Raw genomic sequence first — 25,957 nt, 5'->3', positions numbered from 1 at the left:
AAAGATAGTCATGGTCATCAATCTGCTTCAGTTGAAGAGGTGCACGTCGTGCCTGGTTATGTAGCCAGTGGCAAAAGTTTTCCATGAAGGCAGTGAGCAGTCTTGTCTCAGAGTGGGGTAAATGTATTAGCAGTCATCACAGTTACTTTTGAAATAATAAGCAGTTTACTTACCTTTTTCCATAGATTTCATTTTTATTTTGCTGCCCCATATAGATATGTAAACAAACTAGAAATTAATGAATTAACTTTTTTTTGAGGTGATAATAGTATTTTATGACTACCTCTAAATGCAGGGACAGTTGGCCATTTCTTCTCATAATGTTCTCCCTTTCAAAGTGATTTATGCTGGCTTGTAACTAGGGCATCGTTTATAAAATCTGGCCCTCGCAACTTAGTTATAGTCAAGCAGCAGTCACTAGTGCTGTCATTTTTACACCCTGCTTCATCAAGAGTTCCTAAAGATTTACTGAAGAGATTGTAATCAAATGGAGCTAGGAGATGTGATAAAATATAGCCATCCAGTTTTATTTTATTTTGTCCATGGTTTTCAGTAACTGAAATGAAACCTTACATATCATGCATAATTGACAAGTGTACGTTCTGCACTGCATTAGAGCCAGGGGTACTAAAGTTTGTAATGAAATGTCAAATGAATGTAAAAAAAAGACTTAAAGTCATTTCAATTAAGCTCATTATAATGTAAAACAGTTCATCTAACCAATTGAAAAAATTACCTGGCAAAGTATAATGTGGATATTCTTGAAATGATTGTGGGCCCTGAACTGGTGCGCCTGTTGTTACTGGTGGTGGTGCCCCAGTAAACATCTGCCCACCAGGTGGCATACTAGGCGGTCCATAATGTGTATGCACAGGAGAACTCTCAGGCCCCGATGGAGGATAGGTTTGGTGAGGACCTAAAATATCGAAGTCATCATTTGGAACTATAGTTTAGTCACAGTACTGAATGAAAAATATAATCAGAACTAATTAGAAAAATTGACATCTTAAGCACAAGAAGACATATAGAAAATAGTAAGTTATAGAATAACTAGTAGGGCTATACCTGGTGCACCCACGTATGGTGGCATTCCATAGGGCAGTGATCCCCTCATGTACTGCTGCTTCTGTTGTTCTTGTCTCATTTGCATTTCTCGTTCTTGCTCTTGTATTCTCTGCAAAGCTAACTGTCGCTGGTACTGTAAAAGTGGGAGACCACGTGGTGTCAGTGCACAGTTACATGAAAATATTTCAGTATTTAAATTAGAACACACCAATAATCACAGATGCTTAAGAAGGAAAGATCAGAAAGATGGAAGAAAGGCTTCACATTTTATTTCTTGGTGCAATTATGCCTCCAGATTCGTTAAACAAATGCCTGCAAACATTATGAATTAAATGACAAACTCACATCCGTAGTAGTGCGTAATTTAGCAACACATGCTGTGTTATCACTGTCACAACTGGGGAAGGGGGGGGGGGGGGGGAGAGGATCGCTCGCTAAAACGGCATCTCTGGATTTGTACCTGTGTCTCGTGTTATGTAACTGCTTGCGTCTACAAGTTCTGTGTAAACAAAGCTGTACTTTACCTGATGTTAAATGATTTACTAATTGTTACCACACATTTTCAGATGCTGAAAACCTACAAAATGCTTGAGACAGGAACTTATGGAATCTTAAAGATGTCTATAAACATTCAAGAGGACTTGCACATTGATTACAAGCAACTAAATGGTGGAATTTCTTCAGACATGTGACATATAATGTTTTACTTTTTTCTTTAATACAGTTTTGTTATAATGTAAATACTTTAGGAGTAAAGGAGACCACCACCGAAAAGCAGAACCGTTGAGTCATTGACAGGCGCACATACAAAGAAGAAAACTTGCTAGCTTTCAGAATAATTCTATTTCAAGCTAGAGCATGTGCATGCACTCATGCATGCCCTTCGTATCAAATATTTATATGCCAAGATGGATCAAAAACTCTGAATGTGGAAGCGTTTGCAACCAGTTTTTCTGTGACACTTCCGAGCATGCATACGGTGTGGTCTAGTGTGCCACCAACCTATAAATATTGAGTTCCTCATCCAACTGATGTGTACCAAAAGCAGACTATCACCCAATAGGGTGGGGGGGGTGTTTACACTGCCATGATAAACTGCAAGTAGGATTAATGGGATGAGACTTATACATTACTAATGCAAGGTTAGCACCACAGATATACGTAGCACAACTCTTTTGACTGATTGTGTGGTGACTCAAGGTCATGGAGTTATTATTTATTTATTTATTTACAAGTCAAGTTCCAGACAAAATTGAGGAGCAAATCTCCAAGAGGTCATGGGACGTGTCAGTACATGAAATTAGAACATAAAAGTAATAGATAAAAACATAATGTTTATGAATTCGATAAAAGTCAATCCATAAGTTTAAGTAAATGCAATCAACAATGCAACAAGAATCAGCTTAATTTTTCAAGGAACTCCTCGACAGGAGGTGTGACCCATGAGGAAACTCTTCAGTTTCGATTTGAAAGCATCTGGATTAGTGCTAAGATTTTTGTATTCGAGTGGTAGCTTATTGAAACCGGATGTAGCAGTATACTGCACACCTTTCTGCACAAGAGTTAAGGAAGTCTGATCCAAATGCAGGTTTGATTTCTGCTGAGTACTAACTGAGTGAAAGCTGCTTATTTTTGGGTATAAGCTAATAGTGTTAGCAAGAAATGACAGTAAGGAATATATATATTGAGAGGCCAACGTAAAAATACCAAACTCGTGAACAGGGGTTGACAAGAGGTTTGTGAACTTACACCACTTATTGCCCAAACTGCCCGTTTCTGAGCCAAAAATGTCCTTTTAGAATGGGAAGAGTTACCCTTATCAATACATAGAAAATCTCATAGTAGAAACTGAACACATCCTTACATGTGAAGAACCACAAAATCATTGTGAAATAAACATAGGACTGACAAGAGAACTATTAAAAGAAGAAATAAAAGGCATAATAAAACAAACACAGCAGACACACAATAAGAACAAACAAACAGAAGCAGCCACTATGAAAAGGTTAAAACAAAAGTTAAAAACAATAACACATTAATAACAAGAGCAGACAAGGGAAATGTAACAGTACTGATGGATAAAGAGCAATACATCACAAAAACCAAGGAATACATAAACACGAATACCATACAAAAACTGAATTCAGATCCAACTACACGATTCCAGGCAAATGTGAAACAAACACTGAAAAACATTGAACACACACTCTCAAACAGAAATACTACATAACACAGATTTATTTATTTTATTTATTTATTTCTTGTTCCGTAGATCCAGTTAGTGAGTCAATCACAAGGATATGGAACATGTCAAATTGTACAGGTTTCAATTTAAACCTACAATAAATACAAAGGGCAATTCAATGCCAAATTGTACATAGTTTAAGTAAGACATACTATAAATACAGTAATAGATACAACGTCAGCTAGATAACATAACAACCATTTAACAGAAAAAGGAGTTTCAAATAAAGGTTAAAGATAAGAGCACAAAGTTAAATCAGATATTAGGCCTACAAGAGTAAATACAGGTACAGTCAATTTGTTGTTACAAAAAGTGTGCTAATGCTCAATGCACAATAAAATCAATTGAACTACTTCTAGACACAGTAAGTTTAGCGATGGTATACATTTTCTTTCAGATATTCATCCACAGTATAAAAAGATTTCTCTGTCAGGTAATCTTTGAGAACTTGTTTAAATTTTGACCGTTCTGTATGAACACATTTGATATGTAGTGGTAGAGCATTGAACAGCTTAATGCCGGAGTAGTAAACTCCTTTTTGTACCAGAGAGACGTTTCATTTCGAAATGTAGATTGTTTTTGTTTCTGGTGTTATAGCCATGGAATTTACTGTTGTCTTGGTAGACAGAATAATTTTTCCACACAAAGGTCAGCAAGGAAAAAATATACTGTGAGGCAGTTGTTAGGATACCTGTCTTCCGAAACAAGTGCCTGCAAGAGTGTCTTTGATGGACCCCCACACATTATTCTGATTGCTTTTTTTTGGATGGTGAAAACTTTTTTTGCAAGAATATGATAGCATATGACATCAATGAGTGGATGTAGCCAAAGTAGGCAACCTTAATGGTGTCGACTTCAGCCACTGAAGAAATTACCCGTAATGCAAATGTTGCCGAGCTAAGTTTTTTACATAGATGAAGAATGTGAACTGACCAATTACATTTACTGTCTATGTAAGCAGGAATTTTGTATCTTCAACTTTATGTATTGAATATAATAGAGGGAAACATTCCGTGTGGAAAAAATATATCTAAAAACAAAGATGATGAGACTTACCAAACAAAAGCGCTGGCAGGTCGATAGACACACAAACACAAACACACACACAAAATTCAAGCTTTCGCAACAAACTGTTGCCTCATCAGGAAAGAGGGAAGGACGAAAGGATGTGGGTTTTAAGGGAGAGGGTAAGGAGTCATTCTAATCCCAGGAGCGGAAAGACTTACCTTAGGGGGGAAAAAAGGACAGGTATACACTCGCACACACACACATATCCATCTGCAAATACACAGACACATGCAGAAAATGTCTGCCTGTGTCCGTGCACGCGCGGACGGACATGCGCGCGTGTGTGAGCGCACACCCGTCCTTCTCAAACCCCCCCCCCCCCCCCCCAAGGCAAGTCCCCCCCCGCCCCCGGGACTGGAACGACTCCCCACCCTCTCCCCCAAACCCCCCCCCCCCCCAACCATTGATGCCACTTCCTTATACACAAATATTCCGCACGTCCAGGGCCTTGCTGCGATGGAGCACTTCCTTTCACGCCGATCACCTGCCACCCTACCTAAAACCTCTTTCCTCATTACCTTAGCCAGCTTCATCCTGACCCACAACGGGTGTGCGCGCGCATGTCCGCCCGCGCGCGCACGGACACAGGCAGACATTTTCTGCTTGTGTCTGTGTATGTGCGGATGGATATGTATGTGTGTGTGTGTGTGTGTGTGTGTGTGTGTGTGTGTGTGTGTGTGTGTGCGAGTGTATACCTGTCCTTTTCCCCCCCTAAGGTAAGTCTTTCCGCTCCCGGGATTGGAATGACTCCTTACCCTCTCCCTTAAAACCCACATCCTTTCGTCTTTCCCTCTCCTTCCCTCTTTCCTGATGAGGCAACAGTTTGTTGCGAAAGCTTGAATTTTGTGTGTATGTTTGTGTTTCTATCGACCTGCCAGCGCTTTTGTTTGGTAAGTCTCATCATCTTTGTTTTTAGATACAACTTTATGTATTTGTTGATCTCTACATTTTATGTGAATTTCATCGAGATTACTTTGTGATGTATGGAACCTCATATAATGAGTTTTATCTGCATTGAGTGAGAGACCATTTGAGGAGAACCAATTTAAGATGTCATTAAAAACAGTATTTGTAGTCTGTTCAAGATCGTCATCAATCAAATCATCAATTAGAATTGTTGTATCATCGGCAAAGAGGGTAAATTTGCTGTTTGTCTCAGAACAAATAGGAAGGTCATTAATAAATATGAGGAAAAGCAGTGGACCCAAAACGGAGCCTTGAGGCACACCACACGTTATCGTGCCCCATTCAGACGAGGCAGGTTCTCCAGAAGAGCCATTTAGCATTACCGTCTGCTTCCGATCCTGTAGATATGATTGTAGCCACAAGCCAACAGTGCCACCTAAACCATAGTATTCTGCCTTTTTCAAGAGAATTTGGTGGTTTACACAATCAAAGGCTTTCGTAAGATCACAAAAAGTACCCACTGGAGACATTTTTTTGTTAATAGCTTCCAAAACTTGGTTGCTGAAAGAGAATATTGCCTGTTCAGTACAAAGACCGGCACGAAAACCAAACTGATTTTTGCTTAAGATACTGTGGAAGTTGAGATGGTCTACAATCCTCCTCTGCATGAGTTTTTCTAGAATTTTCGAGAAGGTAGTTAATAGGGATATTGGGTGATAGTTTGTAACAATGCTTTTATCACCTTTTTTAACGAGAGGAATCACTACAGCCAACTTTAGTCTGTCAGGGACAATCCCTTCTTATAGGGATGTATTGTATATGTTGCATAAGACGGGACTAACAAATTTATAACAGTGTTTCAGTATTTTACTAGAAATATTGTCCACACCAGCAGAATTTTTATTTTGTAATGATCTAATTACTCTTATGATTTTGCTTACAGTAACTGGAGGTAAAGATAACTGTGGGATTCTGTTGCTAATAGCTTTCTGTAGGAGGGACAATGATTCTTCTATAGAACCATTACAGCCTGTCTTCTCTGCTGCTCTCAAAAAGTGGTTATTAAATATTTCTGCAACCAACTCAGGTTCCTTTATGATACTGTCCCCTGTTTTAATCTCTACCTGAGACATGTTCCCTGTTGTCTGCCAGTTTCCCTCTTTATTACATTCCATATGGTTTTAATTTTATTTTCTGAGCTTTCAATTTCTGATTTTATGCACATACTTTTAGATTTATTTATAACCTTCTTGAGAATGCTACAGTTTGTAGTGTTGTCGTTTCTTTGGATCATTACAAGTCCTGAGAGAACTGTATAACATCCTCTTTGTTCTACAAGATGTTGTTATCCCTGTAGTGATCCAAGACTTCTCGGCATTGCCTATATGACTATTTCTAACTACTTTTTGGGAAAGATGACTCAAATACAGACATGAATTCATTTAAAAATGAATTGTACTTTTTGTTTACATATGTTTCCCTATAAACTAGGCTCCAATCTCTCTCTTTTAGGCTGTCATTGAATTTTTTAAGGCCCTGTTCATTTATTATCCTAAAAGATTTGCAAGAATGCTCGGAACTGTTGCACACACTGATGTAATTGAGCCTAAGCAATTGACCACCATGATCAGAAAGGCCAAGGATTGGATGTACAGTGATCTCATTGCATTTAGACTTACCTATAAATATATTATCTGTCAGACTTTTACTGTTAACAGTAACCCTAGTTGGGAAATCTACTATTGCCATCAGATTATACACAAGCACCAACACTCCGCAGTCAACCGAAAGTAGTAACACTATAAAGTAGAAAACAACAGAACAGTGATGAACACAGGAAACCTAATAGAAAACATACAGAACATACACGTACCACACACAGCATCACTGATTTCATTCGATATAGAAAATATGTATACCTCCATCCCTATCACAGAAACAATAGAAATCATAGAACAAAATCTCTCATCCCACAGCAACCTCACCACAGATGCAATAAAAGAAATAACAGATCTACATCTACATCTACATTTATACTCCGCAAACCACCCAACGGTGTGTGGCGGAGGGCACTTTACGTGTCACTGTCATTACCTCCCTTTCCTGTTCCAGTCGCGTATGGTTCGCGGGAAGAACGACTGTCTGAAAGCCTCCGTGCGCGCTCTAATCTCTCTAATTTTACATTCGTGATCTCCTCGGGAGGTATAAGTAGGGGGAAGCAATATATTCGATACCTCATCCAGAAACGCACCCTCTCGAAACCTGGCGAGCAAGCTACACCGCGATGCAGAGCGCCTCTCTTGCAGAGTCTGCGACTTGAGTTTATTAAACATCTCCGTAACGCTATCACGGTTACCAAATAACCCTGTGACGAAACGCGCCGCTCTTCTTTGGATCTTCTCTATCTCCTCCGTCAAACTGATCTGGTACGGATCCCACACTGATGAGCAATACTCAAGTATAGGTCGAACGAGTGTTTTGTATGCCACCTCCTTTGTCGATGGAGTACATTTTCTAAGCACTCTCCCAATGAATCTCAACCTGGTACCCGCCTTACCAACAATTAATTTTATATGATCATTCCACTTCAAATCGTTCCGCGCGAATACTCCCAGATATTTTACAGAAGTAACTGCTACCAGTGTTTGTTCCGCTATCATATAATCATACAATAAAGGATCCTTCTTTCTATGTTTCTTTCTATGTATTTGCAATACATTACATATGCTCAGACTGACAACTGAACAAAACTACTTTCAGTTTGAGAAAGAATATTATCTACAAAGCGATGGACTGCCCATGGGATCCCCAATATCAGGAACACTAGCAAACATTTTCATCAGTCACCTAGAAAATCAGATATTTGAGAAGATAACCACTAATGAAAGTTTCAAAATCATATATTGGTACAGATACGTGGATGACACTATCTGTCTGGTAGATGAGCCAAGTGAAAAAATAGATAAACTCCATTCAGAAATAAACAAAGCTCATCAGAACATAAAATTCACACTTGAAAAAGAAAATCAAATTTTCTTGACATTACAACAAAAAAAGAAAATGACAAACATACATTTAACATCTTTAGAAAACCAACAGCCACAGACACATTAATACATTCCACATCCAACCACCCCCACAGCCAGAACCTTGCAGCACTAAGACACATGATAACATAGATTAAACAGAATCCCACTCAGCAAGAGAAACTATGAACAAGAAATGAGCACAATCATATAAACAGCTAGGAACAATGGATATGATACACATGTGGTACACAGGCTCAATCAAAAAATAAAAACAAATACAAAACAAAAACAACATTTCCAGAATACAAAAGAACTCACAAGCTGAAAACTTACAAACACACTCAACAAACACACGCAATGACAACACCACACAGAAAAGAACCAGATGGTACACCATGACCTACACACATAAACTAACACACAGAGTTGCAAACATCCTAAAGAGACAGGGCTTCAAAATAGCATATAAGCCTGGGCAAACTCTCCAATCACACCTAAGCCAGCCAGCTACCAAGAGGGAGAAATTCCAACAATCAGGAAAATATAAACTTGAATGTCAAAGTTGTGATGCAGTATGCATACGCATGACATGCAGGAGTTTTGAAACAAGATACAAAGAACGTATCAGATGTTGGAAGTATGAAACAAACCATTCCACATTTGCATAGCATTTAAAACACCATAACCATCATCCTACAAACACGGAACAAGAAATGAAAATAATGAGAATAAGCAACCATGACAAACATCTTATACAAACACAAGAAAACTTCCACATCCAGAAAGCCATAGCAGAAAACAAACATGTGATAAATGAACAAACACATATCAGCACAGGCTCCCTACTACACTTAATAAAGGAAATGATAACATAAAACAAAAAAACTCTTCCCCACACATCTGGACACACACACACACACACACACATACACACCACAGATACTTCAATAATTACACTCGAAAGTTTGGCAATAACATTCGATCTTTGGCAAAAACATTTGATAATCGGCAACAGAAACCAAAACATTGCATTCAAACAAGCGTTCAGTTCATAGTTCTGTGGAATGTGGGGGAAAAACCGCAAATTGGCATTCATAAGGAGAAGAACAACACCAAAAATGCAACAGGAGCGTAATATGCAAGAAATTGTCTGCGCAACCTGTAAGTACAGTTCAAAACATTACTGCTTAATAGGAAATACCAACCACCAGAACTGTTTATAACCTATAGGCACAGAGACAAAAATGTAAATTAAATAGCTATCATATGTACATATTCCAAGTCACTGATGATGCCTTGCAGAAAATAAAGGTGAAACGCGTATGGCACTAAAATTGTGTTTTATTCAGTTGCTGTCAGACGGTCCATAAGTAAAAATTATCAATATACCGCAACAATCAAAGGCCTTAGTTAAATCAGAAAATATGCCTAGCATTTGAAACCTTTTGTTTAACCTATCCAGTACCTCACAGAGAAAAGAGAATAAAGCTTTTTCAATTGTTAAATGACTTCTAAAGCTGAACTGTACATTTGATGTGATATAAAATGATCAATTATCCTTACATACACAGCGTTTTCAATAACTTTAGCTAACACTGATGGCATAGAAATAGGTCTAAAATTGTCTGCATTATCCCTTTCTCCCTTTTTATACTTCTGAGTACTTAAATCATTCGGGAAACCGACCATTCCTAAACTAAAAATTACAAATATGGATAACATGTGCAACACAGTACTTAAATATTCTGCTCGACACACTATCATATCCATGAGAGTCCTTAGTCTTCAGTGATTCAATTACTCACTCAATCTCCCACTTGTCTGTACCACAGAGGAGTATTTAAGACGTCAATCTCGGAAAGGCATTTACCAAGAAAGTTATACGATTCCCTGTAGAAACTAAATTTTTATTTAATTCACTAGCAATGCTCAGAAAATGATTGTTAAACACTGGACATATATCTGATTTATCAGTAACAGAAATATTTTTACTACGAATTGACTTTATATCGTCAACCTCGTGCTGCTGACCAGACACTTCCTTCACAACTGATCATATGGGTTTTAATTTTATCCTGTAAATTAGCTATTCTAATTGCACACCACATACTCTTTGCGTTCCGAATGACATTTTTAAGCATCTTACAATACTGTTTGTAATGGGCTACTGTAGCTTGATTGTGACTACTTCTAACATTTTGATGTAATTCGCACTTTGTTCTACATGATATCCTTATCCCACTAGTCAGCCACTCGAGCTACCTATTACTGCTAGTACCCAATTTAGAACATTCTAATGGGAAGCAACATTCTAAGAGCATGAGAAATGTGTTAAGGAAAGCATTATATTTATCATCTATGTTATCAGCACTATAAACATCCTGCCACTCTTGTTCCTTGACAAGGTTTAAAAAACTCTCTATTGCTGTTAGATTAACTTTCCTACATAATTTTTAATTACATGTGACATTTGTTTGAGTACAAAAGTTTATTAAATCATTATTTCGCCACTAACAGCACGAAACACCTCTGAAAACTATTAAATTTAGTAACTGTATAACAGTGCACAAATAAGTTTGTCAGTACTTGGCTTTATAGCTGCTACAGCTGCAATTGCGCGCTGCAAAATGTAAACACACTACTGAGGCATGAGGTGGCTGAACGACGTAAGCACACTCACGAATAACAGACCACTCGAGCCAGTAACAAATGAAGAAAGACCGAGATTAAGGAAAATCCACTAGTAAGTTACTTTTACAGTAAATATTAACACAAATAAACTTTAAATAAGTAACTGAAGATTAAAACTTTATAAAATATTGATGAGCGATTTCAACAGCAGTCCAGCACAAGTCACGTCAAGCCAAAGACCAGTACTTCAAAAACTTTTGTATGCAAGTACACAACCGGATCACAGAAATTAACAAGTATACTTCGCCATCTCAGTGGAGGGACTGTCCACACAAGACAAGCCTGCAGATCATCTGCCAAGAGGAAAAATGCATCAAACCTTACATGCAACACACATGTAGTGGCATTAGCTGCTTTGGTTTTCACACCAGCTCTGTCAGTGGCCAAAAGAGGATCACAAGTATACTGCACCCTTTCTTTGCTGGAAAATAAACACTCAAATGTGTATCTACTGGTCCTCTTTATGGAGATACTCTCATACGATACTGTGTCCTTACAATTTTTCCAGTAGTGACCTGCTACAATTAGTAGCTCTAGGGGGAGCTCATCACATCCTTCGGTAGGCTCAACCAGCTGTACGAGGGTGTGCTGACAAGTAATGCCTGCTGATTTTTGTGTGTGAAAACTTACAGATTTTTAAATAAAATAAATTTTATTGACATTCTACATCTTTATTCTTCATGTCTACATATTTCTCAACTCACCTTGGCGAGAAATACATTTCTCCCAATGAGAGACCACTGTCACTATAGAACCGTTTGTTGACAGAGCCACAATGTCATCTCTGCTTGCACTGCTTCATCACTATCAAAGTGAAGTCCTCCATGGTGATTTTAAGTTTTGGAACCCAATTCAGTTGGTATTGTCAGCTGCCATACGCAGGCAACTCTGAGCTCTATCACACACTTTGAGGTTAGCACCACCATTTCCTTTATTATTTGCATGCACAACCCAATGTCACACAATACTGATGTCGATATAATCATCACTGGACAAATTTTTCATTCTTCTATGGATCTCAACTGAAGGCATGTTTTCTGCGGATTAGAAACTATTACAGCATGCTGTTTCTCAAACACCAACAAAGTTATGTTACACCCCACAATGTTGCAAGTCACAATTTGGAGCCCTCTAGTGGCAGAGGATTGCAACTTGCATCACTGAAGTGGGAAAGTTGACCGACTAATACGCATTCATGTAATATCTCAACTGATAGAATAAAAAAAATTCAGAGGCATTACTTTTTAGCAGGCCCTCACAATTTTCTTATGTATTGCTTTTTGAACTCTTGAGGTACTGACAGATGTCTTGAAAAGGACTGAAAACTCTCTAATGTGGTAACTGTAAAGTGAGTATTGTTCCATGTGCTTCTCAACATCAGGCAGACCAGCTGACGCTAAGTTGCTGCAAAGAATGAAGATTCAAAGGCATGCCAGTGGATGATTCGCAACAACTTCTAGCTTTATATTGTTGTCTAATGATCTGCTAATGAAACTAGATTGGCTGCTACCACCTAAAACACAAGTTGTAAGTCTACTTACACCTGTAGGTCTGTTACTGAAACACCGGCTGTCTGGAACTGAGTTAGTACTTAACAAACAGTATTCATATTGCTGACTGAATTTCGTTCAGCAGGAGTAGCCAATGAAGTAGGCAATTCTGAATTGCTGCAAACTGATTTGTGATTCTCTCTCTCTCTCTCTCTCTCTCTCTCTCTCTCGCTCTCTCAAAAAAGACCTCCTTTCTACAGTCTTTTCCTGAATGACCCTCATTGAGGGAAAAAAAGTACCTACTGATGGATCTCAAAATTTTGAGGTGGTCATAAACACCCTTCACCTTCTCACACTCTTGCATACAGTGACCACACTGTTCGCAAAACACACAGTAGGCTTCTACCTACAATATGGATCTGTGTTCTGTATGTCATAACTTAGAAATTTGAGGGCCACTCTGTACAGTGCAATGTTAGTTGGTCTGCAAGTTTCCCAATGATCTTTTGCACCGACAGGGCTTTATATATTAATTTAAGGATGTTCCCGTCTGAAAATTGTTCCCTCTTTATGTGGATTATCCAGTGACAACATATGCCTTCTGGGGAAGTGTGAGGTATCTTTGGATCTAAGACTTGGTCTTAAGCCTAGTGCTTGCAAAAATTAAATGTGCTTACTGCATTCAAAAATGTTTAGAGATTTTGGGGTATCAGATGTTACAGGTGTGACACCTTCCAGTTACTTAAGAAGCACCAGCATAATTCTATTTCTATCACCATAACACCCACATAAAATTTCCTTGGTTTGCTTATAATCAACTGCAGCTACAGCAATGGCTTGCAACAAATTCTTGGATTCCCCCTCCAGATACCCTCAAAGACATACAGATTTATTTATAGTTAACAAGTTTGGGTATGTGTAGACAGAGGAACTGAATTGTTCCCAGAAAAGATTCCAATACTCAATGTCATCAGAAAATATATCTATTTGATCAGTGGCAGTCTAACACTGTAATTACATCAATGTGTATAATCATCAGAATGCATCCTAACCTGTCTGCTGTGCCACCTAAATATCTGCCCTCAGCACTGTATGTTGCCTTCAGAATCACCTACTTCAAAGAGTTTGTAAAGTCTTCACATGCTATGATGTCAGCTTCATATTCCGGGTCAACAAGCAAGTCTTGGATTGCATCATCAATGATCACTAACTAGCTATAGTTTCCTGCAACAGACTGCTAATGTAAAATGAACAAATTTATTTGACTTCCTAAGCATGTAACACTGAATATTGTGTTCCTCACTTGCATTTCAAATTAGACACACAATCGGTTCTTTCAAAACCATTTCTCACATTTAGTTTTAATTGTAGCATCGCTAACAGATGGCAACAATTAAAACTAAATATGAGCAATGATACTGAAAGGTATTCTATAAGGAAGTGGAAGGTACAGCTGCTTGAGCTAGGACACTGGAAGTGTTCTTCATAACTCACTTTCCTCAATACACTGTGGCACATAACACAGACCAAGAGTCAGTCCCCTGAGAGGGACTGGATTATAGTTAATCAACATGGAAAAACTGGAAATCTGCCAGAGAATGTGTTGATTTCAAAAGAATCTAGAGGATAGTGGTGTTTCAACCATTCAAGTCATCCGCCCCAAATGGAATCTTTCCAGCTCTACTGCAACATGCAAGAAGATATATTAATTACATTTCTATGTAGACTGTTTAGGTGGTCAGCCTAGCAGCAGGAATAACTGCTAATGCTTGGAGGACAGTGAGCATTGCCTTCATTCCGGAGCCAGCAAGAACTGATCATACGAAGGCAAAGGATGTGAGACCAATCAGTCTATCTTCCTTTCTTCTAAATGCATTATAAAAACTAGTTAATGTGTGTGTTAGAGAAAAGAGCTTAACTGAAGTTCCTCTACATGTAAACCAATGCGCAGACCAAGTACGCAAATATGTGAAACAGCACTTCACTCACTTGTTGGGAAGGTAAAAAAAAGCTCTACACTTTCAGGAAATTTGTTCTTGGTATCGTCCTGGGTATTGAGGGGGTTATTAAGATAACAACATTCGAATCCATGGTTATATCTGCAGAAGAGCATGGTGCTGAAACTGCCATATGCAGGTAGATTAAGTCCATGCTAAACGGAAGAAAGGCAGAAGCCACCACGATGAACGAGAAAGTGATGATCAACACCACAAGGGGGTGTCTGCGAGGAGGGGTTTCGTCCACACTACTGCGGAATCTTGTGGTGAACGAATTCATTGTAGAACTAAATGCTAGAGGCTATTTTTATCAAGGATATCCAGATGGTTTAGTCATAGTAACACTTGGAAAGTTTTGTAACTGTTACAATAATGGCACAATGTTCACTGAACAATGTGCAAAACTGTTGCACAAAATAATATCTAAGGGTCAGTCCCAAGAAAACTGCGGTACCATTCATGAGGAAGCATATCCAGTACACATACTGGAATCTCAAGCTTCTCAAGAAAACTCTGCCAGTAGACGGGGTAGTAGATTGTCTAGGTGTAATCCAGGACACAAAACTGTCATGGACCTCTTACATAAAGAATGTATGTTTCAAGGCAAAAAGAGCTCTTTTGAGCACTAAAACAGCGTGTGGTAAAAACTGGGGTCGAAACTCCAGGAATACATACTGGATATACACCACTTATTACCAAAAAACAACAATATGGCAGAATAAAGTAGAACAGATAGTGGCTGCTAAGGGGGTTCGCAATATGCAGAGACTGACCTGCTTAGGCATAACTTGTGGAATTGGCAACACACTTATTTATGGCTGTGGTGGAGACTGCTGGACATGCTGCCATTACATCTATGGGTTACAGTGGAGGCAGTAACAGCAATATACAGGTTAAAAACAGGAAATATCTGAATACCTTTAGGACATCCAAAATCTCACAGCAAAATTGGGAATGTAGTAAATATAAGAATGGTTGGAAAAAATGTTGGCTATTTGTACAATAACTTTCAGCTGCTTCAATAAAACTTTCAACATAACAACTGGAAGTAGGGAGCAGTGGAATAATGAACCCCAAGACAGCATGTGGGAGACAGTATGATTTACTGACAGACTGTAAACAGACAAATGTGCTGGAGTTGGGGTATACAAGGTACAACCTAGTCTAGAGTGTGCAATCTCTCTAGGGAAGCTGGCAATGGTATGCTAGGAAAAATACCTGCTGTCGGGGTATGTATGGAGCAGAATTTGTGTAGGTGCTATGAAGGTCGTGGCATCTGCATTTATTCAAACAGCCAAGCAGTTCTGAAATCTCCAATAGCCCTTGCAATGAAATCAAGGACCATTGGAGACTGCTATGAAGCCATTGTGTGAGGGGGCAAAGCAACATGGTAAACCTGGTGTGGGTACCTGGTCATTTGGGAATTAGTGGCAAGGAACATGCTGATAGGCTGACCTGAACAGGTGTGACGACTCCAATTTTTGGACCAGAACCTGTCCTAATGATCACTAAGGTGATAGACAAATCAGAACTATGTAGATGGATGGGGAGGCAGCATGCAGATACTGGACTATGATCCAAAAACAAAATCCATGGCATGCTATTGATGCGGAAGCTGTTTTTCACAAGAATTTTCATAATCCTGGGCCTGGACATGACAGATTAACTCATGATAGGGCTTATGACTGGTCATGGGAACTTTAAGAAACCCTTATTGATGTAGAGGAACAAGCCCGGTGTAGATTATGTGGTAAAGAGAATGAAACCACATATCATCTAATCGTCCAATGCAAAACATTGGAGGACAAAAGATGGAATATTTGAGCCATTAAGTCCTGAACAAAGCGTGTCTAATAAAGAGCTACTAAAGGGTCTCCTCTTACTTCTTACGGGTACTGATTGGTTTTTCTGTAATCACAGGGAGCAAAACCACACAATAAACTTAGTGCAGGCTACAGTGGGATAAGACCACAGTTGGTTTCATCCAACTGCACTAATCAAATCAAATGAACAGATGTCAACAATTGACAAATCTTAATATTAAACATCCTTGCCAGAGGTCAACTTTGTGCTGGTTATGTAATTTAACAATTACTCTCCTATCTCTGTCTCAAATATTGCTCTAAGAGCTAGTATACTTACAATAAGCTGATACATTACAATAATAACTGGAAGTAAGATGAAAGTAGCAATGCTTAAACAACTTAGCTGAGAGCAAGCATTGTATATTGCAAAAGAAGAAATTCTGCCATTTAGTTCCTTGAAATTTGTGTAAAGTCCTCTTGAATTATCTTTCACATCCCAGAGCTTCAGAACATTTCTATCCTTTATGCATTTCCTAGGTTTTGGCATGATAAAATGTGTGGGAATGAGGATCCAAGTCAGTGTCGATGTCCTCATGAAAAGAGGAGTTGTTCTATGTCACACGTTGAAAAAGCCAAGAGTACAGAAGCTGAAAGACAGCAGAATGGGGTCTCACACAGCCATCCTTGCAACTGCTGATGGAAGACACCTCAACAGGCCTGTCCAGCTTGTGAGCTGAAGGCAGATGAGTGTGGAAAGCATGTAAGGGATCTCTAAACAGCATCTCTACATTTGTATTTTTATTCTGAATTATGTAACTTCCATGATCTGTAAGTCCTATGAAAATAAAGTCAACAACAACAACCACCACTAATGACCCTATACTTCCATAATGTTGTTGCTCATTCAAATAAAATTTAGTATAAAACAAACCTGCAAATATTCTTGTTTCTTCTTGCGCATTATTTCAAGTTTGTGAGCCATCTGGAGTTGTCTAATACGCTCTGCTTCTTCTGCTTGCCTTCTCAGCTTCTCTCTGTGTTCTTCCCGCAATGCATCTAGAGCGGCTCTTGCATCTTTCACTTGTGCTAGCTTGTCCTGAAGTCCTTCGTAATACACTGACAGGAAAAACAGATGCTTAGTGAAAGAAATTTTGACTAACACATTGAGAAAAAATAGCAATTATGATTTATCTGGCTCATAATACCCTGATAAGGCTATAGCCCAGTTCATATTATCAAATTATGGAACATTTCATGTAAAAATGGCAATCATCATGTGCCAAAAGTTATCATAGTTTGTTACTTAGTCAGTAGGTCATATTCATAATGAATGTTACAATGTGAAATGTATCAACCGAACAAAAGACTACAGAGACAATAAAAAGATACTTATATGGCTATATCCTGACAATTTACAGATCTATTATTTACTGCTTATTTTAGTTCAATAACTCATCTACGGCATAGAAAGTGTGTTGCTACAGAGAAAAAACTTTAATCTGCACTTGAAATTGTTTCTACCATGTTGTAGAAATTTTATTTCATGAGATAAATTGTCATAGTTTCATAACTATCTATTTCACCCCTTTCTGTACCAAAGTTAGGTTTACTATTGGGGACAAGAATGTACCCAGGTCTGAACTGCGAAGTCCGAGGGGGTTAATCATTCAGTTTCATGGTCAATGATGAAATAGTTCCGAGATTTCATGACACTTCTGTAAGCATCTGCTGTTGCTCTGTTTCCATGACATGTTCTGGTTTCAGCCACCTGCTCATATAGCTGATAAGTGCAGTTTAGTTACAGCAGGTAAGTTCTGGTAGAATGTAAATATTTTAGGAGTGAAGGAAGCCACTCACCAAAAATCAAAAGTGTTGAGTCATCGACAAGTTCGCACAAAAAAGAAAGAAAACTTGCTAGCATTCAGAATAAAACCTTTATCAAGCTAGAGGACAAATACACATGCAACACACGTGCACATATACGCATATGCGTATAAAATAGTACCCAGACTGGCCCAACATGTAATGATGGTGGAAGAAACCAATTGCGCCGCCAGAAATTCATAAAACGGTTTTGTTGGTGGAAAAACAAAAGCCTTTGTCGATGTTCCATGAGTAAATATGATTGAGACAAAGCTGAAGACACTGCTAAATGAGATAAGTCTGTGGAGAACTGCAATGGGGCAAAATTGTCAACAAAAAGGGAGTCAGATATGCCCAACGGGACACAGGCCATTATAGGGTTACTTGCGAAAGCAAAGAGGATGATGCTCTGGACAGAACCCTGAGGCACATCGTTTTCCTAGATAAAGGTGCCCGACAAGGCACAACTCACTTGCACCTTGAAAACTCTGTCTTTTAAATTTTCCTGAAGGAAATGGAGCAGGCAGCCACGGAAGCTCCACATATAAAGAATACGGAGGCTACCAGTCCTCCGGCAAAAGTCACAGGCTTTCTCCAAATTGAAAAACATGACCACAGTCTGGGATTTCTGCAGAAAACCATTCATGCCATGGGTGGACAAAGTGACGAGATGTCAACTGCAGAACGCCGTGCTCGAAATCCACGAAGTGCAGTGGTTAGTAAATGGCAAGACTCGGGCCACAATACCTGTCGGGCATGAATCCTATGTTCCATCACCTTGCAAACACAGCTGGTGAGAGAAATGAGGCAGTAGCTGGAAGGAAGGTGTCTGTCCTAACTGGGCTTAGGTATGGCTATGACAGTGGCTTCACACCAGCATTTGGGAAACATGCCCTCTGCCCAGATGCGGTTGTACAAATGAAACAGTAAGTGATTTCCCACAAGAGAAATGTGCTGCAACATCTGAATGTGAACAGCATCTGGCCATGGGTCAGAGGATCGGGATGAAGTGAGAACTTGATCTAGCTCTATCGTAAGAAAGGCAGCATTGTAGCACACACGATTCTGAGAAGAGAAGGGTATCGCCCAAGCCTCCTCTGTTCATTTCCAATGAAGGAAGGAAGAGCGACAGTGGGAGGAGCTCGAAATCTCCGCAAAATGGCGGACCAAGGTGTTGGAGATAGCAGTTGGTTCCACGATGGTATCATCTGCTACTGTCAGACCAGAAATTGGAGAATGGATCTCAGTCCCAGAGAGCCGTCAGAAGTTGGTCCACACAATGGAAGAGTGAGTGGAACTGTTAGAAAGAACTAGTAAATGAAATCCAACTAGCTTTTTTGCTATCCCGAAGAATGCGACGACACTGTGCACCCATCTGCTTACAATAAATACAGTTTGCAATCATCGGCTGATGGTTAAAAATGCTGTGAGCATGTCCCTGCATGAAAATTGCGTCACAGCATGCCTCAGTTCACCAAGGGACCAGGACACGGTGTGGTAAAGAGGATGTGCGACAAAATGGAACGTTCTGCAGCAGTAAGGTTAATGTTTGTAAGATATTCCACCTGGTCATCACAACTGGGGAAATCTTGTTCGTCAAAGGGCACCATGGAGGAGTAAAGCCTCCAGTTGGCCTTGGTAAGCTGCCATTTGGGTGTGCACACAGGTGGGGGTAGGAGACAGCAAGCGGGTAGCACATTCGGGATATAGTCACTCGAGTATGTGTCAGAAAGAACAGACCATTGGAGACGATGGGCAAGTTGGGCAGTGTGCAAGGATAGGTCGAAATGGGAATAGATGTGTGTGGAGTCTGAAAGGAACGTGGGTACTCCCATGCTAAGGCAGATGAGGTTAAGCTGACTGAGGTAAGCCAGGAGGCCATCTCTCCAACAGGTTCTGGGAGAACCCCAAAGGGGATGGTGCACATTAAAGTCACTGAGCAGCAGAAAGCGGTAAGGGAGCTGCCCAGTAAGCTGGAGGAAGTCTGCCCTGGAATGTAAACAGTACAAAGAGAAAAGGTCAAGCGAGGAAGGAAAAGCTGAACTGCAACAGCTTGAAGCCAGGTAGTCAGGGAGATAGGTTGACTATGATCATCATACCACATGAGCAGCACGACTCCCCCATGAGATGGACAGGGAAGAAATGCAAAAGCTCAAAGTGGTCGTTAGGACGCAATTTTGTTTCCTGAAGGCAGAGAACAAGTGGACGATGCGATTCTAAAAGCAGCCATAAATCCTCTTTGTTGGATTTAAGGCCACAAACATTCCATTGGAGGAGAGTCATGATGGGGAAAAAAATGAAGGGATGTCACCTTGGAAGCTGCCGAGAGCCAGCGTACAAATACTCACTGCCACAGGGCACAGAGACAGGAGGATCCTGCTCCATGAGGTCTACAGAAGTGTTGGCTTTCTTCTGTTTTCCAACGCAGAAAAATGGTTGGTGGCGTGCACTGGCAATACAGACCAGCTAGGTGAGGGTGGCGACACTGTCGAAGAGTATCTTCGAGTTGGCGAAGGAGAAGACCATTTGCCTTTGTCAGACTTTTTTGAACCTTTCCGGTTAGCAGAGGAAGACTCAGGTATTGTTTGGCTGAAGGGATGTAGGAAGTCTTCACGGGAGTATTTCTTCTGTCCTTTCTGGCCTGCCGGTTGTGTAACTGGTGACTTCACCCCCTGAGACGAGAGTCTGATGGCTTGTTGCACAGCTGGATGAAGAGATGGCGATGCTACCGTGATACTGGGTGATTTTATAACATCAGAGCTGAATCTGTGTGGCCATGTCCTTCATGGAGTGAGATGTAGCAACAACAGTACTGTAAGTGCCAGACAGTAGAACACAGGGTTTGCAACTAGCCAATAACTTGCGAGCGACCGGGTATACCCAGACCTCCTGGGCAGCCCGCTCATTGAGATACACGTGACAATCTCGAGGGGCGGCGGCATAGTCGCCATGGCAGTTGATACAGTGGGGAGAAGGAGAACAATCGCCCTCATGCATATCTCAACCACAGGTTATACATTTGGCTGAGTGTCAACAAGACATTCGAGTGGGGCTGAAAAAATGACACTGGTAGCAAATGCCGAAGCAGAGGAAGAATAGGAGAAGGGAACAATGGAAGAAAAAGGAACAAAAAACAGTGGTGAGACTGTTCTTATATCAGCTACAGACAATGTGGAACATTCCCAAAAACGCCCCAGATGTGTTCCGCAAGGAAGGGGCCCCGTGGTAGCCAAGCACGAATCCACCAAAGAGCGGTGAGCCCCGGGGGGGAGAGCAATATCTAGTGAGAGACATATTCATTTCTGGTACTGATGTTTTATTGTTGATTGTGAGAATGAGATGACGACAAACAGTGCTATCCTCCCTTGGATCTGTCTCCATGCAGGTCATAATGTTTAAGGCAAGGGTGTCATATGGTTCAAAATAAATGTCTTGTGAACATTTAAAAATTTGTTTACCCTCAGTCAAAAACTTTATTTCCACCAAATGACTTAAGAACCTGTTCACAATACATCATAATAATTCTGCAACTGATTGGAGATTGTTCTCCATTTTTCTACATTTATATTGGGTGAAAGGTTTTAAGTGGAGAGACATATTCAAGTTCCGTAATGAAGTCACGTGGATCATTGCAATCATCTGCCTGATGGTGTTACAGCTGCCTTCTCTGGCAGTGATGTTATCTTTCTTGGTATCTTCTGTTTGCTATTGTGGGAATTTGGCTTAGGAAGGAAGAGTGGTTTTTTCTCTCTGTGTATCAGACTATTTGACAATACTTTCTATAAAATGTTAGCCATTTGTTCAAATGTCGGTTTGGAAGGAGCTGCATATTACTGTCCTGTGTATTGGTGAAAATTCTCTTACAAGTAAAGCTGTTTATTGGACCATCTATTATTACCTCTGCTTGCAAAGAGATGCTTAGTTTTGTTAATGTTTCCCATAAAGCTTAATGCAAATGACACCACAAAAGCAGGCTGCTGCAGACCCTTATATACTTCTTAGGTCTGGCCTATGGAATTTGCTTTGTTATTTTCATTTCTTGGATCTTGTACTGTTCGATGTATGCAAAACAATTACTACCCTAAATAGAGTGAGCATCTGAGCAATTTGTGCGCATTTCTGGAGAGCAACAAGAGCCAGTTTTATAGCTTATTCCCCACATGCTCTGTAAGTTGCCTTACTGTTACTGATATTTTATTGTGGCCATGTCTGACATCTGAAACATCATGCTGGATTTTGAACATAACGTTTTAGTTTTGGAGGGATAAATTCACCTTTGACGTATTTGGAAAGTAGTTGTGAAACTGATGTTAAGGCAGTAGTTTTTGTAATTCATCAATGTTTTGTTGTTACATTCTTTACTTCTGTGCCTCCTTTCACTCCTCATTGCTTCTGTGATTCTGCTGTATCTACAACCAATACATCTCTTCAGCTTGAAGTGCTTGCTGTATTTAAGACTGTTGTGTTTTTGTTCTCTTACGGGATACTGACTCAGATCCTTGTCTTGCAAAAGTGCAGTCTTCTGACAATGCGTAGCTGTTTGTATCAGTAAGGTGTCATTGCACAACCTAGTGATAGATTTCAAATTCCCCACAGTATTTTTCACATCTTTATGGATATTGATGGGCACACAATTTCAAATGGATTCTCTCTCTTTTCTACAGTACACATATTTAATCATTCCTTTATCTTGTTGTACTCGTGTAACTTTGTTGTAACTACACTTTTATTTTTTTTGGAGGACTAGCTTTCCAAGTGCGTTTTTAAAATGGTTCCACAATACGCTACGGAAATAAATATCCATACAGCCAGAAGACTTCTTGCAGGAGTAGTTGATTGATTTGAGGGAGGGCACCAAACAGCAAGGTCATCAGTCCCATCGGATGAGGGAAGGATAGAGAAGGAAACTGGCCATGCCCTTTCAAAGGGCATTTGCCTGAAGTGATTTAGGGAAATCATGGAAAATCTAAATCAGGTTGGCCAGACGCAGGTTTGAACCATCGTCCTCACAAATGCGACTCCAGTGTGCTAACCACTGTGCCACCCTGTTTGGTCTTTTGCATGGGTAAGGTACGTGCTCCTGGGGTGCTCAAGTGGCTTAGATTGGATTGATTTGGGGGAAGAGACCAAACAGCGAGGTCAATGGTCTCATCGGATTAGGGAAGGACGGGGAAGGAAGTTGGCCATGCCCTTTCAGAGGAACCATCCCAGCATTTGCCTGGAACAATTTAGGGAAATCACGGAAAACCTAAATCAGGATGGCTGGACGCGGGATTGAACCGTCGTCCTCCCACAAGTGGCTTAGAAGTTGCCTGCTAACAACAGTTTAATCTCAATAGATAGATACCTTATTGAAGTACAGCTTAAATAAATATTAAAGGTTTTTCCATATGGATCTATGTCCTGTCCCTGAGATTTTGGTGGCTAAGCAATGATACATAAACTAATGCCCACTCTCATTAAAATTCCTCAAAAAGAAGAACGAGCATATTTTCCCCAAAAATACGTCACAACCGAATAGTGTATCAGTGCAATAGAAGGTCATAATAAATAAATGTTGGGCCAAAACTCATGTTAAATATAACAAATGTAATGACCAGTAGGCCAATTTTTTAATTGTAATTGCAAGCACAATATGGCACCCTTGCAAAATTACACTCAAAGACTAAACAGTCATTGTGAACCATTAATATATAGTAAATTTGAAAGCCAAATTGCTAATATATTTATAGGTGCAGATGGCTGAATACAATCACTATACATTACAAGTCCATGTCAAGGACTGTAGAAGAAGCCACAAAGAGGGATCACAAGTATTTCAATCAAAAAACTTGTTAAGTAACTACAGAAAAATACATGTCTTGGTGCTCATGTAGCTTGTAAGGATTTGACTGGATGAACTGTGAGTTTGAAACTTCCTGGCAGATTAAAACTGTGTGCCGGACCGAGACTCGAACTCCGGACCTTTGCCTTTCGCGGGCAAGTGCTCTACCAACTGAGCTACCCAAGCACGACTCACGCCCCATCCTCACAACTTTACTTCTGCCAGTACCTCGTGTCCTACCTTCCAAACTTTACAGAAGCTCTCTTGTGAACCTTGCAGAACTAGCACTCCTGAAAGAAAGGATATTGCGGAGACATGGCTTAGCCACAGCCTGGGGTATGTTTCCAGAATGAGATTTTCACTCTGCAGCGGAGTGTGCTTGGGTAGCTCAGTGGTAGAGCACTTGCCCGCGAAAGGCAAAGGTCCCGAGTTAGAGTCTCGGTCCAGCATTCTGGAACTGTGAGACTGTTGGCTGTGTGTCTGATGCCTAATAAATGTTATAATTTGTTACATTTATAAGCCATTAGCATTCTGGTCATCAAAACTGAATGATACTGTATCATGAACAGAGATATTTGTTCTATGCTCTTTTCACACAATATAGCTTTTACTTATAAATAGAACATAATAATAATAAAATCCATTTATGTCATATGTGAGGAAGGGGGGGGATCTGCATCTTTAGCATGACTGATGGCACCTCAGTTCAGTGTGTAACAAAGATATTGTCGTACGTCAGTAACTTACCTCTGCTGTCATCTTGTTGTTGAATATATCGAAGAAGTTGAGAATGCATAGCTGTAATATTCATAAAAAGTGTTTGCACGGAGCTGTCATTAGCAATGCTACGCCCACGACTTGAGTTTGATTTCATACGGTTCACAAATATTTCCACTTGACTTTTTAGAGCACCCACAAATTCCTCAATTTGAGAATCCGGTTCACCATTTTCCTGTTTCTGTTGCTGAAACATACAAAATGATGGCATAAAATTAAAGAAGAAACAAATAGACAAAGCCGCCACACTCACGGGGGGGGGGGGGGGGGGGGGGGGGGGGGGGGGGGGGAACCACACACACACACACACACACAGCACTAATGCTCAATGTGTTAGATCTGAACTACCCAGAAGCATGAATAACGATGGAAAAGAATTAAAGAAAAATATCAATCAATTAAAACTCAAGTTGATACAAAGGGTCAGACGGAGGAAGGAACGAAGGAATAACGAAAGTGACAAGAGAGATGATGATGATAAGAAGAATTAGTGGAAAAGTTGAGTCAAATTCAGCACAAATTTTTGAAGCGCAGAACTGTTAGTGGCAACCCACGTATAAGGTGGTTACAACAACTTTTGGGGGCCAATGTAGACAGTGAACTAATTACTGCTGGTTACCCAATTTTATAGGAATGTGGTACAGACTGTGCACTACAGGTTTCCACTGATAGTAGTGTTAGTGCCATGACTTGCCATTAGGTATGAAAACTGGTGATGTTGGGTTGAAATAAAGCATCAGTGTGCATTGTTGCAGCCTGTCAACATGGGTCTGGACAAGGTGAGCAAGATTTTACTCGCAAAGCTGCTGTATCGAAACGACAGCAATAGTGCGGCTTCTTTTTGTGAGTATTGATGCACTGAAGGAATATGGAGAGGTTCTTTTTCCACACTGTGGTTGAAAGACATGATTTGGAACTTGGAATTAACTAGTGATTTGGGAATTGCTCCTGGGCAAGGCGAATAGCCAATTATGCCATAAATTGTTCAAGAATTTACTGTTGGCATAGCTGAGAATGCTGGATGCAATGAGCATCTTTCAAGCAGTGCATGACCTGTGTCAGGACAACTGCCATGGTACACCGTTAAAAAAGTGCTGCCAACAATTGAATGTTACCTTCTCAGGCGAAAATCAAAATATTTTTCTTCCAATTGTTTATTCATTATTTCTCTTCTGCATGTTCTTACAAATCTTTCCA

The 25,957-nt window shown here is 40.0% G+C and overlaps 1 protein-coding gene across 1 annotated transcript in view; it reads right to left on the bottom strand.

Annotated features, from left to right (window-relative positions):
* The window catches only part of LOC126458589 (hepatocyte growth factor-regulated tyrosine kinase substrate), a 119,763-nt gene that overhangs the window by 6,270 nt on the left and 87,536 nt on the right, over positions 1 to 25,957 (bottom strand). The window contains exons 11-14 of the mRNA XM_050095728.1: positions 24,731 to 24,947; positions 17,228 to 17,412; positions 1,066 to 1,198; positions 737 to 916 (exon numbers count right to left, since the gene is read on the bottom strand). Coding sequence (XP_049951685.1) covers positions 737 to 916; positions 1,066 to 1,198; positions 17,228 to 17,412; positions 24,731 to 24,947 — 715 coding nt within the window. The remainder of the gene's footprint in view (positions 1 to 736; positions 917 to 1,065; positions 1,199 to 17,227; positions 17,413 to 24,730; positions 24,948 to 25,957) is intronic.

This window comes from Schistocerca serialis, chromosome 2, assembly GCF_023864345.2.
Source record: "Schistocerca serialis cubense isolate TAMUIC-IGC-003099 chromosome 2, iqSchSeri2.2, whole genome shotgun sequence".
NCBI lineage: Eukaryota > Metazoa > Arthropoda > Insecta > Orthoptera > Acrididae > Schistocerca > Schistocerca serialis.
Note: the sequence above shows the minus strand (reverse complement) of the source record. Positions and strands in the feature narration are given on the sequence as shown.